General features: G+C 47.5%; 1 protein-coding gene and 1 long non-coding RNA gene across 2 annotated transcripts; one reads left to right on the top strand and one right to left on the bottom strand.

Annotated features, from left to right (window-relative positions):
* Window positions 1–69: 69 nt before the first annotated feature.
* LOC138847656 (uncharacterized) lies at window positions 70–11076 on the top strand. Its single transcript, XR_011385569.1, has 2 exons — window positions 70–219; window positions 8971–11076. It is a non-coding gene; the product is annotated as an uncharacterized lncRNA (long non-coding RNA).
* Window positions 8164–13813, bottom strand: EBP (EBP cholestenol delta-isomerase). Its single transcript, XM_002719895.5, has 5 exons — window positions 13580–13813; window positions 12085–12449; window positions 9555–9591; window positions 9306–9436; window positions 8164–8650 (listed from the first exon to the last, which is right to left on the bottom strand). Exons 2-5 carry the CDS (start codon window positions 12386–12388, stop codon window positions 8427–8429), a joined length of 696 nt encoding a protein of 231 aa, XP_002719941.2. The 5' UTR covers window positions 12389–12449; window positions 13580–13813; the 3' UTR covers window positions 8164–8426.
* Window positions 13814–14498: the final 685 nt, after the last annotated feature.

Below are 14498 nucleotides of genomic sequence, written 5' to 3'. Positions count from 1 at the left end.
GCGCCTAGAATGCCGTTGCCAGGTGTCCCGCCCCCAAATCCGGGTATTTTGCCTCACTTCTGCCAATGCGCAGGCGCCAGGCGAAGCTCCGCCTGCCCTCGTTCCGCGGTTTGGTTGTTTTGGCAGTCTAGATCCGATTCACCTAGGTGAAGTGTTAAACTGGACATTCCGGAGATCGAAGTGGGCGGGGAAAAGAAGCTGCTGCGTGATGATGTCAAGGTTCGTTCTACACCCGCCCCCTGTCTGCCTCGCTCCCCTGCTGACAGATGATGTCATCTATTTCAAATACCTGCGTCTCTTGTTTCAAATGAATCTGGTGAACAAAAAAAAATCATTTTTCCAGTCTTTTAAAAAAATAATTTACACATGCAAATTCATAGACTTGTACGGTTATGATTGCTGCACTTTCTGTATGCGTGTTATACTTAAATAATTTACTCCGAAAATAACTTTTATGCTCTCTGAAGGGTCTTTGTTTTATTTAATTCTCTCAACACATTGAAGCTGAAGTCGGTCCTGTTATTAAACTGTGTGCATCCACCAAATATTTGTTGAATGGCGGCTGGCATTGTGGCACAGCTTGATACACCCGCATCCTGTATGGAAGAGCCTGGTTCAAGTCCCAGCCGCTCCAGCTTAATATGCCTGGAAGGCAGTGGATGATGGTCCAAGTACTTGGGTTCCTGCCACCCACAAAGAATACCGGGATGGAGTTCCTGGCTTAGACTTGACCGTGCCAGCATTTGGGGAGTGAAACAGCAGATGGAAGGTCTCTCCATCTCTCCCTCTCTTTCACCCTGCCTTTCAAATAAATAAATACATACTTTTAAAAAAAATCTGAATGATTGGGCATATCTTAGACTCTTGAGAAACTTTTTATTGCAAAATATAAAAAAGGCATTCCTCCCATTTCATTGCACAACATCAATGTGGTTTGGACAAAATACAGTTTGACCTTACAAATATTGTTTCTAAAAAAGAAATCATAATATGCCTGGACTTTGTAGCCTAAGAATCATAGATTAGGTTCAAATGGAAGCAAAGATAGGTTTCATTCAAGTGCAGAATAGATTGGCAAATCAGGAGACAAAGGTTCAGTTAGAAACCAAACAAGTATTCTGTCAAGGGTGAAAAGGACTGAATTTTTAAAGGGGAAAAAAGAGTACAATAAGGTGAGGTGTAGTAACTTGTTTTGAACAGTTTTTGACTGACCCTGTTAATCAAATTGTTTTGAATGCATGTAGATTGGTGCTGAGGATCTGTCCATGCATTAGCTATACATAACTGGTTGCTGAGCTGGTGGTGCTATTTTGAGGGAGTTATCAGTAGGCAATAAGTCTTTTTTAAAAGATTTATTTATTTATTTGAAAGTCAGTTACACAGAGAGGGGAGAGGTAGAGAGGTCTTCCATCTGCTGGTTCACTCCCCAAATGGCCATAGCTATGCCAGTCCAAAGCCAGGAGCCAGGAGCTTCCTCCGGATCTCCCACGTGGGTGCAGGGGCCCAAGGACTTGGGCCATCTTCCACTGCTTTCCCAGGCCATAGCACAGAGCTGGATCGGAAGTGGAGCAGCCAGGACTCGAACCCATATGGGATGCCGGAACTGCAGGCGGTGGCTCCACCTCCTATGCCACAGCACAGGTCCCAATAAGTCTTTTGAGACAGTTCCTAAATCAGCAGAAGTCCCTGGATTGGAAATTCTAGCAATCTGGGGGTTTATAAGCATATTCTTTCCAAACAGTATCCTTTGTCTGGAAGTTCAAAATGGAGGAACTCATGTCTGTGAGGTAAACTTGTAGCCTGTCAAAGTATAATCTGAGGCTCACAGAGAAACTTTGCTGTCTGTATTGACCAAACTGCAGCCATCATAATTGTTCTTTCCCACAAGTTGCAGTGCTGTGTGGTTGCTGCCCTTGTGGTTGACTTTGTCCACAAGTCTGAAATTCCATTTCAATATCTTTCAAAATGATTTGTTGCCTGGGTATTAATATTAAATACACATCTCTAGTTTTTGGAAAATATAAATAATAAGGAATTTTCTTTGAAAGTCAGAATAGGGAAAAAAAGAGAAAATCAGAAGAGGGTTATTGGCATGTCTCTCTTTGTCCCATATGCATGGAGTCAAAAGCAACTATGGCCCTGTTGGATTTCCTAAGTTTAAGAACTGGCTTCTCTTTTAAGGTATCATAGGATGAGATGAGCAAACCAGTAGCCTGGTGCTTACAGTTTATCCCGGTGGTAGTGGGGTACAGGTTTTAGACAGGGGCATGATGTGGTCAGATGCCTCTGCCTTGGTTGTGGAGAGAGCCTTGGACAGAAAGATACTGGGAGGAAGAAGTTCAAAAAGGAGATCTTTGCTATAGTCCAGGGGAGAACTTTTTCTTTCATTTGTTTATTCATTCTTCCATTTAACAAACATAAAGCATATGCTAGACAGTCTGCATATATTAATTCATTTAATCTGCATAAAAACCCTGTGAGGTAGGTGTCATTATCATTAGCTTTTTACAGATGAGAGCAACGGAAGACCAGGGGAAAACAAGCTCAAAGGCAAAGGGGTCATAAGTGGCACAGGAATTAGGCAGTTCAGTGAGCAGAAAGTGAGGCTTAATCTGGTGTGTTTGAGGAAGCGCAAGTAGGTCAGTATGTCTTTAAGTAGAATAAGCAATGAAGTGAGTTAAGGCGTATCAGATGAGAAAGTAATTAGGGTGAGATCATGCAGGACTTTGGTCTTAACAGTGAGGCATCTCTCCAAAGCTATACCATGGACCTGAGCAGACTCATAATTTAAACTGGAGGTAGGCTTCAAAACGGTTAAGATGCCTGCATCCCCTGTCGGAGTATCTGGGTTCAATGCCTGGTTCCAGCTTCCTGCTAATGCAGACCCTGGGAGGAAGCAGTGATGGCTCAGGTAATTGGGTTCCTGTCACCCACATAGACCTGGATTGAGTTCCTGGCTCCTGGCTTTGGCCCTGACCCAGCCCATTGCAGACACTTGTGGTGTCAACCAGTGGCTGGTAACTCTGACTTTCCACCTTTCAAATAAATAAAGAATTTGAATTGAAGGCCTGCTCTACACAGGTCACCTGAAGCCAGTCCATGGGTATCTGTAGTTTCACTCATTCTTTGCCATGTGTTCAAAATTCAAGTAGCCAATTGTTTTTTTTATGACGGAGGGCCTATAAGGTTAAGTAATGTCAGAAGCTGGGCTGAGTGATGGGGTCTTCAGGGTCAGTGATAAGGGTCTCTCTTGTGAGAGGGGATCTGTGAGGTGAGTGATAGGAAGTCTGTAGGGAGAGTGATGGGAATCGGAAGTGAGTAGAGGTCTGTGGAGTGACTGATCAGTGGTCAGTGTGAATGATGGTGTCTCTGGATGGGCAATGGGTGTATATGGTGAACGGTGGATAGCTGTGAGTTGAGAGATGGAATGAAAGGGTTTATGGGGTGAGAGATCGAATCCTTGGATTGACTGGTGGCGGGCTTGGTGGCATAAGTGTTGGATTCTGTAAGGTAAGTTAGAGGGAGTTTATAGGGTTACTGATGAATGATGATGAGGGATCTGTAGGCTGAGTGATTGATGGGTCTGTGTAGTCAGTGATGGGAACTGGTAGAATGAGTGATGGGGGGGGTGTGGGGTGAGTTATGGGGCTTTTAGGGTGAATGAAGGAGATTTTGAGGGTGAGTAGTGGGGGGTTAGTAGGACAAGTGATAGGGATCTGTGTTGTCAATCATGGAGGTCTGTGGGGCCAGTTCTGGAGTTTCCATGGGGTGAATGAAAGGCAGTCTATAGAGCAAGTGAGAGAGTGTGTAGGGAGAGTGATGAGTGTCTTAGGGGTTAATGATGGGGTATGTTGGATGAGTGATCGAGTGTCTGTGGAGAAACTTATCAGGAGCCAAGAGGTTGAGTGATGAGGGGTGTATGTGTGTGCGTGTGGCCTGAGTGTTGGGGGCTCTGTGAAATGTGGGATGTGAAGTCTGAGGTGATTGATGGGGGCTGTGTAGTCAATGATGGGTGACAGGGAATTTTATAGACTGAATTGTGCCCCTCTACCAATTCATATATTGAAGCACTACCATCCAATGTGACTTATTTGAGGTAGGGTCTTTAAGGAGGAAATTCAGGTAAAATGAAGTCAGAGGGTGGGACCCTAATCCAGTGACACTAATGTCCTTATATGAAGAGGAAGAGATACAAGGGCTGCAAACCATGTGAAGACACAGTGGGAAGGCAGCCATCTACAAGCCAAGGAGAGAGGCCTCAGGAGAAACCAAATCTGTTGACACCTTGAGCTTGGGCTTCCAGCCTCCAGAACTGTGAGAAGATAAATTCCTCTGAAGCTACCTGCTCTGTGGCATTTTATTACTGAAGCCCCAGCTGGCTAATGCAGGGGAGGATGAGGTATGTGGGGTTAGTGATGGGGTCTCTGTTAGGTGTGATGGGATCTGCAGGCTAGTGATGGGGTCCACAGGATGATGGAGCTCTGAGTTAAGTGAGCTAAGTGAGTTAAGTGTTGAGGAGTGTGTTGGGTAAATGAAAGGGTGTTGGGTAAATGAAAGGGTATTGAGGGGGTGACAGGATTCTGTAAGATTAATGATGAGGGAATCTGTAGGTGACTGATGAGGCTCTGTGGCGTGAGTTATGGGTGGGCATGGGGTGAATGATATGGGTCAGCAGAGTAGGGATAGGGGATCTGTAGAGGCACTGGTACGCTATTCTATAAGGTGGGTCATGGGACTTTGTGGTATAAGAGATGAGGCATCTGTGAAGTGAGTGGTCAGGTCAGTGTGGTGAGTGGCAGAGCTCTGTCGAGTCAGTGATGGGTGATCGTGGAGTGACAGCTGAATGATGGAGGGGTGGAGCCTGCTGAGAGAAGAATGTGGGCCTGTGAGATGAATGATGTGTGGTCCACGGAGTGACAGGAGTATGTAAGGCTAATGCTGGGGCTTGTGGGGTGAGAGATGTGTCTGCAGGACTAGTGATGAGGGACTTGCAGGGGCGATACATGATGGGCATCTTTGGGGTGTGATTGGAGGCTAACGGTTGAGGGGTGGAAGGACTGAGAGATAAGCATTGGGTGTTGAGTAGGATGCGTGTAGAGGAGTGTTATGGACTGAATTGCATTCCCCTAAATTCTGTTGAAGCACTAACTCTCAGTACTTCAGAATGTGACTATATGTGGTGATTAGGGTTTTTCAAGAGGTAATCAAGTTAAAATGAGGCTACTCTAATCCAAATTGTCTGATGTCCTTATAAGAAATTAGGACACAAACATGTTCATGAAGAGAGGGAAGACCATGTGCAGCCATGGGGAGAAACCAAACCTGTTGGCACTTTGAACTTGGACTTTCAGACTCCAGAACTGAGAAAATAAATCTCTGTTATGGCAACCTCAGTAAACTAATGCAGATTTTGCAACTAGGGAGACAGGTGCTGCTGAAACAGATAACTAAATATGTGGAAATGGCTTTGGAACTGGGTAATGGGTAGAACGTGGAAGACTTTTGAAGTGCATGTTAGAAAAAGCCCATATTGCTACCATGGGCTGAATGTTTGTATCATTAAAATTCCTCTGTGAAAACTACTCCCCAATGTGGTGGTATCAGCCTTTGGGAAGTGATTAGATAGTGAGGGTAGAGCCCTCTTGAATAGGATTAGTGGTCTTACAAGGGGATGATGAGACCAAAGGTCAACTCCTCCACCATGTGTGCATACAGCAAGGTACCATCTATGGGGAAACAGGCCCTCGCCAGAAACCAAATCTGCCAGTGCCTTGACTTGGGACTTCACAGACTCCAGAATTGTCAGAAATAAATGGCTTATACTACCCAGTCATGGTGTTTTTTTTTTTTTATAGCAGCCTGAATAGACTAAAACAGTTGCTTTGAAGAGACTGTTGGTAGAAATATGGACATTAAAAGTGCTTCTGGTGAGGCCTGACTGAAATGAGGATCATGTTAGTGGAAACTAGAGAGAAGGCAAAAAACGTGGTTGTGTTCTAGTGTTCTGTGGGACCTGAGGAGCTTGCTCAGCAAAGTGTGGAAGATGTGGCCTGGTTTCTCATTGCTGGTATAGACAAATGTGAGAGGAGACAGATGCGCTGAAAAAGAAATTGATAGGCAAGAAGGAACTAGAATGTGAAGATTTAGAAAAATGCTGGCCTAGTCAATATTGCCAACACTGAGAAAATGTGTTCTGGAGAGACTACTTGGGGTATGGCTGGACAGATGCTATAAAAAATCTTGGGCATGACATGTTGACCTAATCAGCAATTTCGGCACAAGCCAGGAATAGAGGTGGGATAGTACCAGCAGAAACAATGCTGACTGGGACTAAAGGGGATAGAGATGGGCCAAAAAAAAGAAAAGCCATTGAATGTATGAGATTTTACAGGACAGGACAACAGAGCATTCTGGCTATGAACATGCATGATCCTTCAAGAAAATGGAAGAGTGATCCTAAAGGTGAGGTTGTCCCCTCCTCAGCATCAGTGGGCCAGGCTGCCACCCACAGCTTAGGGAGCAACGCTGCCATCCCAGTGGGGCCAGAACATGGGGCCTTCCAACTCGGTGAGCCCAGAGAACAGGTCATTCAATCAAAGAGGGTCATTCTGTAGCTCTAACATAATGAGACTGACCCTGTTAGGTTTCTGACTTACTTGGGACCTGTGATCCCTTTCTTCTTTCCCCAACTTTTCCTTTCCAGAATGGGAATATCAGTCTTGTGCCTGTCTTACCACTGTGTTTTGGAAACAGATAACTCATCTCATTTCATGGCTTCACAGCTAGAGAGGAATTTTTGACTTGGAATGAATCACATCTCAAGTCTCACCCACGCTTGATTTTGATGATATTTAGATGAGAATTGGGATTTAAAACTAATGCTGGAATGGAATAAGATTTTGGGCTGTTAGGATGCAAGTGGGTGTATTTTGCTTGCAAAAAGAATATTATGGGGGCTGGCGTTGTGACATAACGGGTTAAGCCACAACCTGCAACTCCAGCATCCCATAAGGGCACCCTGGATCCTGGCTTTGACCTGACACAGCCCTGGCATTTGCAGCCATTTGGGGGAGTGAACTAGTGATGGAAGATATCTCTATCTCTCCCTCTCTTTCTTTTTTAAGATTTATTTTATTTATTTGAAAGACAGAGTTACAGAGAGAGGTAGAGACAGAGAGAGGTCTTCCATCCGCTGGTTCATTCCGCAGATGGCCACAACAGCTGGAGCTACGCTGATCTGAAGCCAGAGGCCAGGAGTTTCTTCCAGGTCTTTCACATGGACGCAGGGGCCCAAGGACTTGGGTCATCTTCTACTGCTTTCCCAAGCCATAGCAGAGAGCAGGATGGGAAGAGAAGCAGCCAAGACTAGAACTAGCACCTATATGGGATGCCAGCGCTTGAGGTCAGGGCTTTAACCCACTGTGCCACAGCGCCGACCCCTCCCTCTCTTTCTCTGTAACTGCCTTTCAAATAAATGAAATAAATCTTAAAAAAAAAAAGAATGCTACGGACTGAATTGCGTCCTGCCTACATTCACATGTTGAAGCCCTAACCCCCCAGTACCACAGAATTTGACTATATTTAGAATTGGGGCCTTACTTAGGAGAGTGATTATGTTAAAATGAGGCTAGTAGGGTGGGCCCTAACCCAATCTGACTGGTGCCCTTGTAAGAGGAACTTTGGATACAGAGACACCAGAAGTGTAAGTGCACAAAGAAAAGATCATATGAGGATAGTGTGAGAACACAGCCACCTACAAGCCAAGAGGGGTCTTAGAAGCAACCAAACCTGTCAACCTGTCAATATCTTGACCACTGCCTAGAACTGCAACAAAAGAAGTCACCTGTGGCTTAAGCCAGCCAGTCAGTGGCATTTTGTTATGGCAGCCTGAGCTCACTGATACTGTGGGGTCAGTGGTGGGGGTCTGTGGGTAGCGTGATGGGGTGGCCTTGAAGGGGGAGTTGATGTGGTGAGTTACAGGGTCTCCAGGGTGAAGCCTGGGAGCCTGTGGTGTCAGCGTGGTAAATGATGGGGATTTGAGGTCAGAGGTGGATGGAGGCCTATTTGGGGACGATGGGAGTCTGGGCAATGAGTGAGTGATGGAGGGTCTGTGTGGTTAGTTATGGGGCATCTCTGGGGTTAGTAATTCAAGATCTCTCAGTGTTAGAGTCAAGATAGTTTATTTCCTGATTTTAAAATTGCTACCATCACAGGCCTTTCTGTCTTCTCTCTAACCTTTTGTTCCAAAGGCTCGCGGGAGTAGCTCCACAGAGCCTGCACCCTCCATGTCTCTGGCCCTTTCTGTGCCCACCCACAGCCTAAGTGTGACAGATTAATTAGCTTTGGCCCTCCAAGCTGTGGGAGCAGGGCGGGGTGCTTCTGCTGCGCGCCTCAGCGGCCCAGCTTCCACCCTAGGCCACCGCTCATTAGTTCCGCTTGCTCTTGGCTGTTGCGGCTTTGGCGTCCAGCGTGCTCTGAGCACGAGCAAGATGCTTCACGGCATCAAGCACAAGGACTCCGGGCAGCACCAGCCACAGGGCATTCATGAAGACAAAGTAAAACCAGAAGTAGAGGGGGTGGCCCAGCTCCCCGTGCTGGAATCCGTCCCGTTGCTCCGTCAGGAAGTACAGCACGTCCCCGTAGATCTGGCCTGTGGGAGGCAGGAGGAGAGGAAGCCCCTGTGAGGAAGAGGAAGCTATCCCCGACTCTCTATTCCAGGGCATTTTCCAAATTATCATTCAGAGTCTCGGCGCTCAGGATCCCCAATTCAAAGAGCTAAGAATTCTGAAGGGATAGAGCTGGAAATCTGGGAAATCTGGGAAATCTGGGAAAAGCGGGGATTCCAGACATCAGGGAGGTGAGCATTTCTGAATTCAGGAGATCTTACATCTCTGGAATTGAAGGAAGTTCAAAATCCCAGAATGCACTACAGTCCAGGATTCCAGGACTAACAAGAACTCCTGTTTCCAGGACCAAAGACAGCGACCCATTTAAGAACACAAGACTGCATCTCAGATGAAGGAAGCTCAGAGTCCGGACCCTGGAGGACGCAGGGGCTCCTATGGAACCTTCACAAGAGACTGCAGCGGAGCAAGGAGAGACAGAAGTCGCCTTGCTGGGGAGCGCAGGCTCAGAGAGGCAGGCACATGGCTGTTCCAGGGCCTCAGGGAGTTTGCCCTTCAATCTGGCTCCCCTATGGATGGGCACAATTGCGACATCCCACCTGCAGGGATGCACCTGTGTCTCTCACGCCTCCCCCCACCCCCATCCACCCTTCTCATGCCCCGTGAAGGCCATCTCCTCACCCACAGACACCACGAGCTGGAGGACAAAGCGGAGGGGGTGCTGGCGGAGAAAGGCGATCACCACCCACAGGCTGAGTGGTCCCCACAGGAAAGCTGTGATGGTCTCCATGCACACTGTGAAGTTGTCCTCCCTGCAGGAGAAAGGACGGGGGACATTGGCATCAGGGTAGGCCGTGAGTGCCCCAGGACCGCCACCCCCACCCCCACCCCCACCAATGCAGGTCTCCAAGGACAGAGACAAACACTTACAGGATATATCGGCTGTCTCCTTTGGCATATTCTTTCCCTGAAGCAAACAAGATAGAAACATGAAGGATAAAAACAGTAAAAAAGGAGCTCACGTTTGTGGGAGCTGGGGACCCCTCTAAGAAGATAGACTTCATAACTCTGTGCCTCAGTTTCCTCATCTGTGAAATGGTACAGCAATTTGGATTTTAGGCATGAATGTGAAGGTAATGTGCAAAGGTTTGTGGGAAAATGGAACTAAAAGATAAGTTCATTTTGGTGTAAATGAATTTTGAAATCTATGTGTTCTGTCACAATATGCATTTTCTGTAACTCTTTGAAAGTCTCTTGTCTATACAAAATTTGCACCAAAATGAACTTTTCATTCTGTTTTTCCATGAACTTTTTGAAGTGTGCTTATGTATATATAAAACGAGAGAATGTGTGCCAAGCCTGACACAGAACAGTGGTGCTGTGATTGTTTGCTACTCAAGAAATGTTTGTGGTGTAACAAAAGGCGGGGGTGATGGAGTGAGTTAAATAGCCAACGAGAGAGAGAGAGAGAGAGAGGGAGGGAGGAAGCAGGTGAACAGATGAGTAAATCAAAGAGTGAGCAGAGAATGGATAAGAAAAAAAAACCCACTCCAAATAAAATTAGGTAGAAGACTTCACAAAAGAGGATTTCCAAATGGCCAATACATACAGGAAAGACACTCAAATGATCATTAGTCATTAAGGGAAAAGCAAGTTCAAACCATGATGAGATATCACTCATATCCACTGAGATTTAAGAAACACCTGGTGAGAATACAAAGGAAATAAAACTCTTCTAGACTGCTGGTGGGAATGGAAAACAGTATAACCCGTATGGTCATTTTTCATATTCATAAAATTATACAGACATTTACCCTAGGACCCAGCCATTCAACTCCTACATATAAGAGAACCTCAAAATATTCATGGAAAAATGCATGTTATGAAAACAACTATGCATGGATTTCCAAAAAAAAATTTTTGCACCCCAAATTACTTATCTCTTGATTGTGTTTTCCATGAACTTTTGGAAGGACTTTCATATTGAACCAAGAGGAATGAAAGCAGATGTGCACTCACACAGCAGCTCCACTCAGGAGGCCAAGAAGGAGTAGTGATTGTAACAGCATATGACAGGGAAAATAAAATCCCCATCAGCGCCTGTGGAGTCAAATGAACATCTGGGGCCGGCACCATGGTGCAGTAGGCTAATCCTCCGCCTGTGGCACCAGCATCCCATATGGGTGCCGGTTCTAGTCCTGGCTGCCCCTCTTCCAATCCAGCTCTCTGCTGTGGCCTGGGAAAGCAGTAGAAGATGGCCCAAGTCCTTGGGCCCCTGCACCCACATGGGAGACCAGGAAGAAGCACCTGGCTCCTGGCTTTGGATTGGTGCAGCTCTGGCCATTGTGGCCATTTGGGGAGTGAACCAGTGGACGGAAGACCTCTCTCTGCCTCTCCTCTCTTCTGTGTAACTCTGACTTTCAAATAAATAAATAAAATTAAAAAAAACAAATGAACATCTATACTTTGAAAGCTCTTTATGAAATAAGAATGAATGAAACTAAAATGAATTTATATGTAAACTGACTTGGAAGGAGACTTAAGCCAGGATTTGGCGTAGCTAATAGAGTTTGGGGAAACCTGGAAAACCAGGCTGTGTCGCCTCTGCTCTCACACCATAACAATCAACACAGAAGGCTTCTGTGACCACAGCCCCCATCCCCAGATATGTGGAGACTTCTCCCTGCTAGCAAGCAAGCAAGGCTGTAGCAAGGGACGGCGAGTGGGTTTCCTCTATTCCCATTCAATGCAGACCCTGTCAGAGCCCTCAGACAGGTAGAGGGCTCAGTCCCCAACACTGCACTCCCTGCCCCTTGAGATGCCAATCACTAGACCCAAGTAGCTTGACCTGTGCGTCTGGCCCCATTCGTCATAAACTGGGGTCTCCCCAGTCTCTTTCTTAGGCTTGATGAATGTGCTTGAATGGCTCACAAAACTCGGGGAAACACACTCTTGAAGTTCCCAGTTCATTAGCAAGCACACAGAGGAAGAGATGTATAGGGCGAGCGATGAGAGAAGGGTATGGATGTTATTTGGAAGCTCTGAAGCCGGTCTTTTGGGGTTTTTATGGAGGTTTCGTTATACATGCACACTTGCTAATAGACTTGGTGGGGAAACCCAGCCTGGCTTGCCCAAGACTCTTCAGCACTCTTTCCTTGAGGGCATGGGGCAGGACCCCTCTGGCATGAGAGAGGCTTATGACCTGCTCTCTGATCTTGGGGAGTTATAACCAGGAATTGTGGATGAAAACACTCTCATATAATGTAAATGTATCGTTAACTACCCAAGTGGTTTGGTTTTTGAGTCATGGGCCCATTACATGCAACAACGTTAAAGCTTTCAAAATAAATTAGTGGTAGGCCATCTGGTGGGTGGTTAAAAACCCAAATCAACTCCCGCCTAGAAAAGCATCCCCCCCAACCCCACACCCCGAAAGCACAAGAAAGAACTCAGGACTCACATAGTTGTGATAAGAAGGCTTGATCTCCAAGAAGGACCTCATGGTAGAGGCTGAACCAGCCCTCAATCACCAGGTGAATGAACGCACACACTGCAAACCAGCACAGGGACAGTCGCCGCCAAGTCCCCAGTGGGACGATGGCAGCACGGGCCGACAACAGCCACGTGATCACAACCAGAACCCCAGAGACGGAGAAGAGGCCAGCCAGGATATGCCAGGTGGGGCGGTCATTAGGTACAAAGTTGTCCAGCCTCAGGTGTCGAGGCCAATACGGATGCAAGGGGCCGGCGTTGGTGGTCATCATGCTTTGGGGGCTGATGGCTGTGTGCAGATAATCAGGGAGGAGAAAAGCAGAACAGAAAAACCTGGACAAATAGAAAACACAAAATGAAATAAAATCAAAGCCAAAATAGCTTATTACCATAGAAATGCAAATAGACCGGATTTATCCCTGAACAGACTGTGAGTCTGGATTAAAAATAACCTAAATATATGCTGTTTTAAGAACACAACTAAAATGAAAGACCAGAGAAAGACCGAAAACTTGTTCCAGCCCTTTTGCAGTCCTATTAAGATGTAGCAGAGGACAGACATTTGGCTAAGCAGTTAAGACACCTGCATTCCATATCAGAGTGCCTGGGTTCGAGTCCCCACTCCTGCTTCTGATCCAGCCTCATGCTAATGCACACCCTGGGAGGCAGCAGGTGATGGCCCAAGTACTTGGGTCCCTGCCACCCACATTAAAAAGCTGGATTGAGTTCCTAGCTCTTGGCTTTGGCCTGACCCAGCCCTGACTGTTGCTGGGATTCAGGGAGTGACCCAGTGTTTAGAAGATATTTCTCTGTCTCTCCGCCTTCTGGATAAAATAAAAACACAAAATTTAAAAAAGTTTCAGTGAAAGAATTAAAACAAAACAGGAAACAGGAGGCCTAGCCCCTGGCTTCAGGAGGTCACAGTTTGGAGGCAGCCTTGGAACCCAGAGCTGGTCCCAGACCTCAGAGGTCCGAGGATCAAGGCCACTTCCTAACCCTCTGGTCCCGGTTTGGTGGGCGACACAGGAAGCAGGCCAGATCCCACGGCAAGGATCAGCCTCTAGCACCTTTCCTTGCAAAGCTACTCCTCGCCTTTAGTCCTGGGAAGTGCAGCTGGGGGGCGTAAGCGAGATTACCAATTGGGACCACAACTCTGAGGCCGGGAGCTCAGAAAGCCTGAGTCTCTCCCACAAAGCAAACAAGGCCGCCAACCTGCACCTGCGAACACCAAAGTCTGGGGTCTCGCAAGGGCGCCAAGGAGAAAAAAGAGGGCCAATTAGGGAGCGCACCAATCAGAGCTAGAACCCTCTGGTCCAGCGGCTCAATGAGAAGGCGGACCCGCTGTAGTCCGGACAACCGCGCAGCAGCCGGATCCCGCGCAGGCGCAAGGGGTGGTGGTGGGGAAAGGGTCTGGCAGGTGGGAGCTAGGAAATGGAGGAGCAAGCCTGGCGGAGGGCACTCACCCAGCCTGGAGACGGCAGCGGCCGCTTCTGCGGGCTCCGAGCTCCCTCCCGGCGAGCGAGCTCGCAGGTTCCGCGGCGTTGCTTCTCGGGGCCGTCCCCTCAAGGGCTTCCCCACCCAACGGAGCGGGCCAATGGAGAGGCGGGGAAGGCGGCCAGTGCGTCTCCTAACCAATGGGAGCGGCCGGCCCCGTCCTCGCGCGTGGTGCCATTTTTGTCTTTGGCTGAGACCGAGTCAGGAGCGGGATGGAGGCGGGGACAGGACCTGGTGGGCTGGTCAATTCGCCGAGCGCAGTCCTTTCAACTCTGCCCTTGTTTTCTACACTGAGCAACCCATCAGTTCCCAGATTAATGCAAGGAAACTTAATATTACAGGCAGATCACATACATCCGGTACACTGCAGCCCGCCAAGTCGTTCAGCACTCAGAACTCTGTCCGAATACCAGCAGTCATCCTCACCTCTCCCGACTTGAAGTCAGAAAACCAATCAGATCCCAGGCCCTTCAGCCCCGCTGACCAATCGGCATGGAGACTCAAATGTGCTAATTCTAAAGAAACAATCAGAATGCCATAACCTTAAACCAGTGGGCACCCAGACTGAGCAATCGGTCAGAATCCAACCCCATCCTAGCCCTGGCATCCAGTTACAGCCTACAAGACTCAGTCCTCTAAGGACCAATATCTTACTTTCCCTCTTCCCTGCCCCAGTCTGAATGAGGATCTCTGTTTTTCACACCAGTTAGTATCAAGCCTCTCTGATATCCACTGGCACCACCTGTCCCCACGCCACTCAAATCAAACAGGATCAGGACTTGTCCATCCTCAGGCTCATCATCCAACCATGAAAAATCACAAATTAACCACGAACCAATTACAGTCTGCTCCCTCTTCATGGCTTCCGGCTCCCAGCCCTTTATCCAT

The sequence above is a fragment of the Oryctolagus cuniculus genome, chromosome X (genome assembly GCF_964237555.1).
Source record: "Oryctolagus cuniculus chromosome X, mOryCun1.1, whole genome shotgun sequence".
Classification (NCBI taxonomy): domain Eukaryota; kingdom Metazoa; phylum Chordata; class Mammalia; order Lagomorpha; family Leporidae; genus Oryctolagus; species Oryctolagus cuniculus.
The sequence above is the reverse complement of the archived record's forward strand: the minus strand, read 5'-3'. Positions and strand labels throughout refer to the sequence as shown.

Coding starts and splice junctions, on each gene's coding strand:
- EBP (XM_002719895.5), bottom strand. CDS start 12,388: ATGATGACCACCAACGCCGGCCCCTTGCATCCGTATTGGCCTCGACAC. Junction 9,437..9,554: donor GGAGACAGCCGATATATCCT/GTAAGTGTTTGT, acceptor TTTCTCCTGCAG/GGAGGACAACTTCACAGTGT. Junction 8,651..9,305: donor CCAGCTCGTGGTGTCTGTGG/GTGAGGAGATGG, acceptor TGCCTCCCACAG/GCCAGATCTACGGGGACGTG.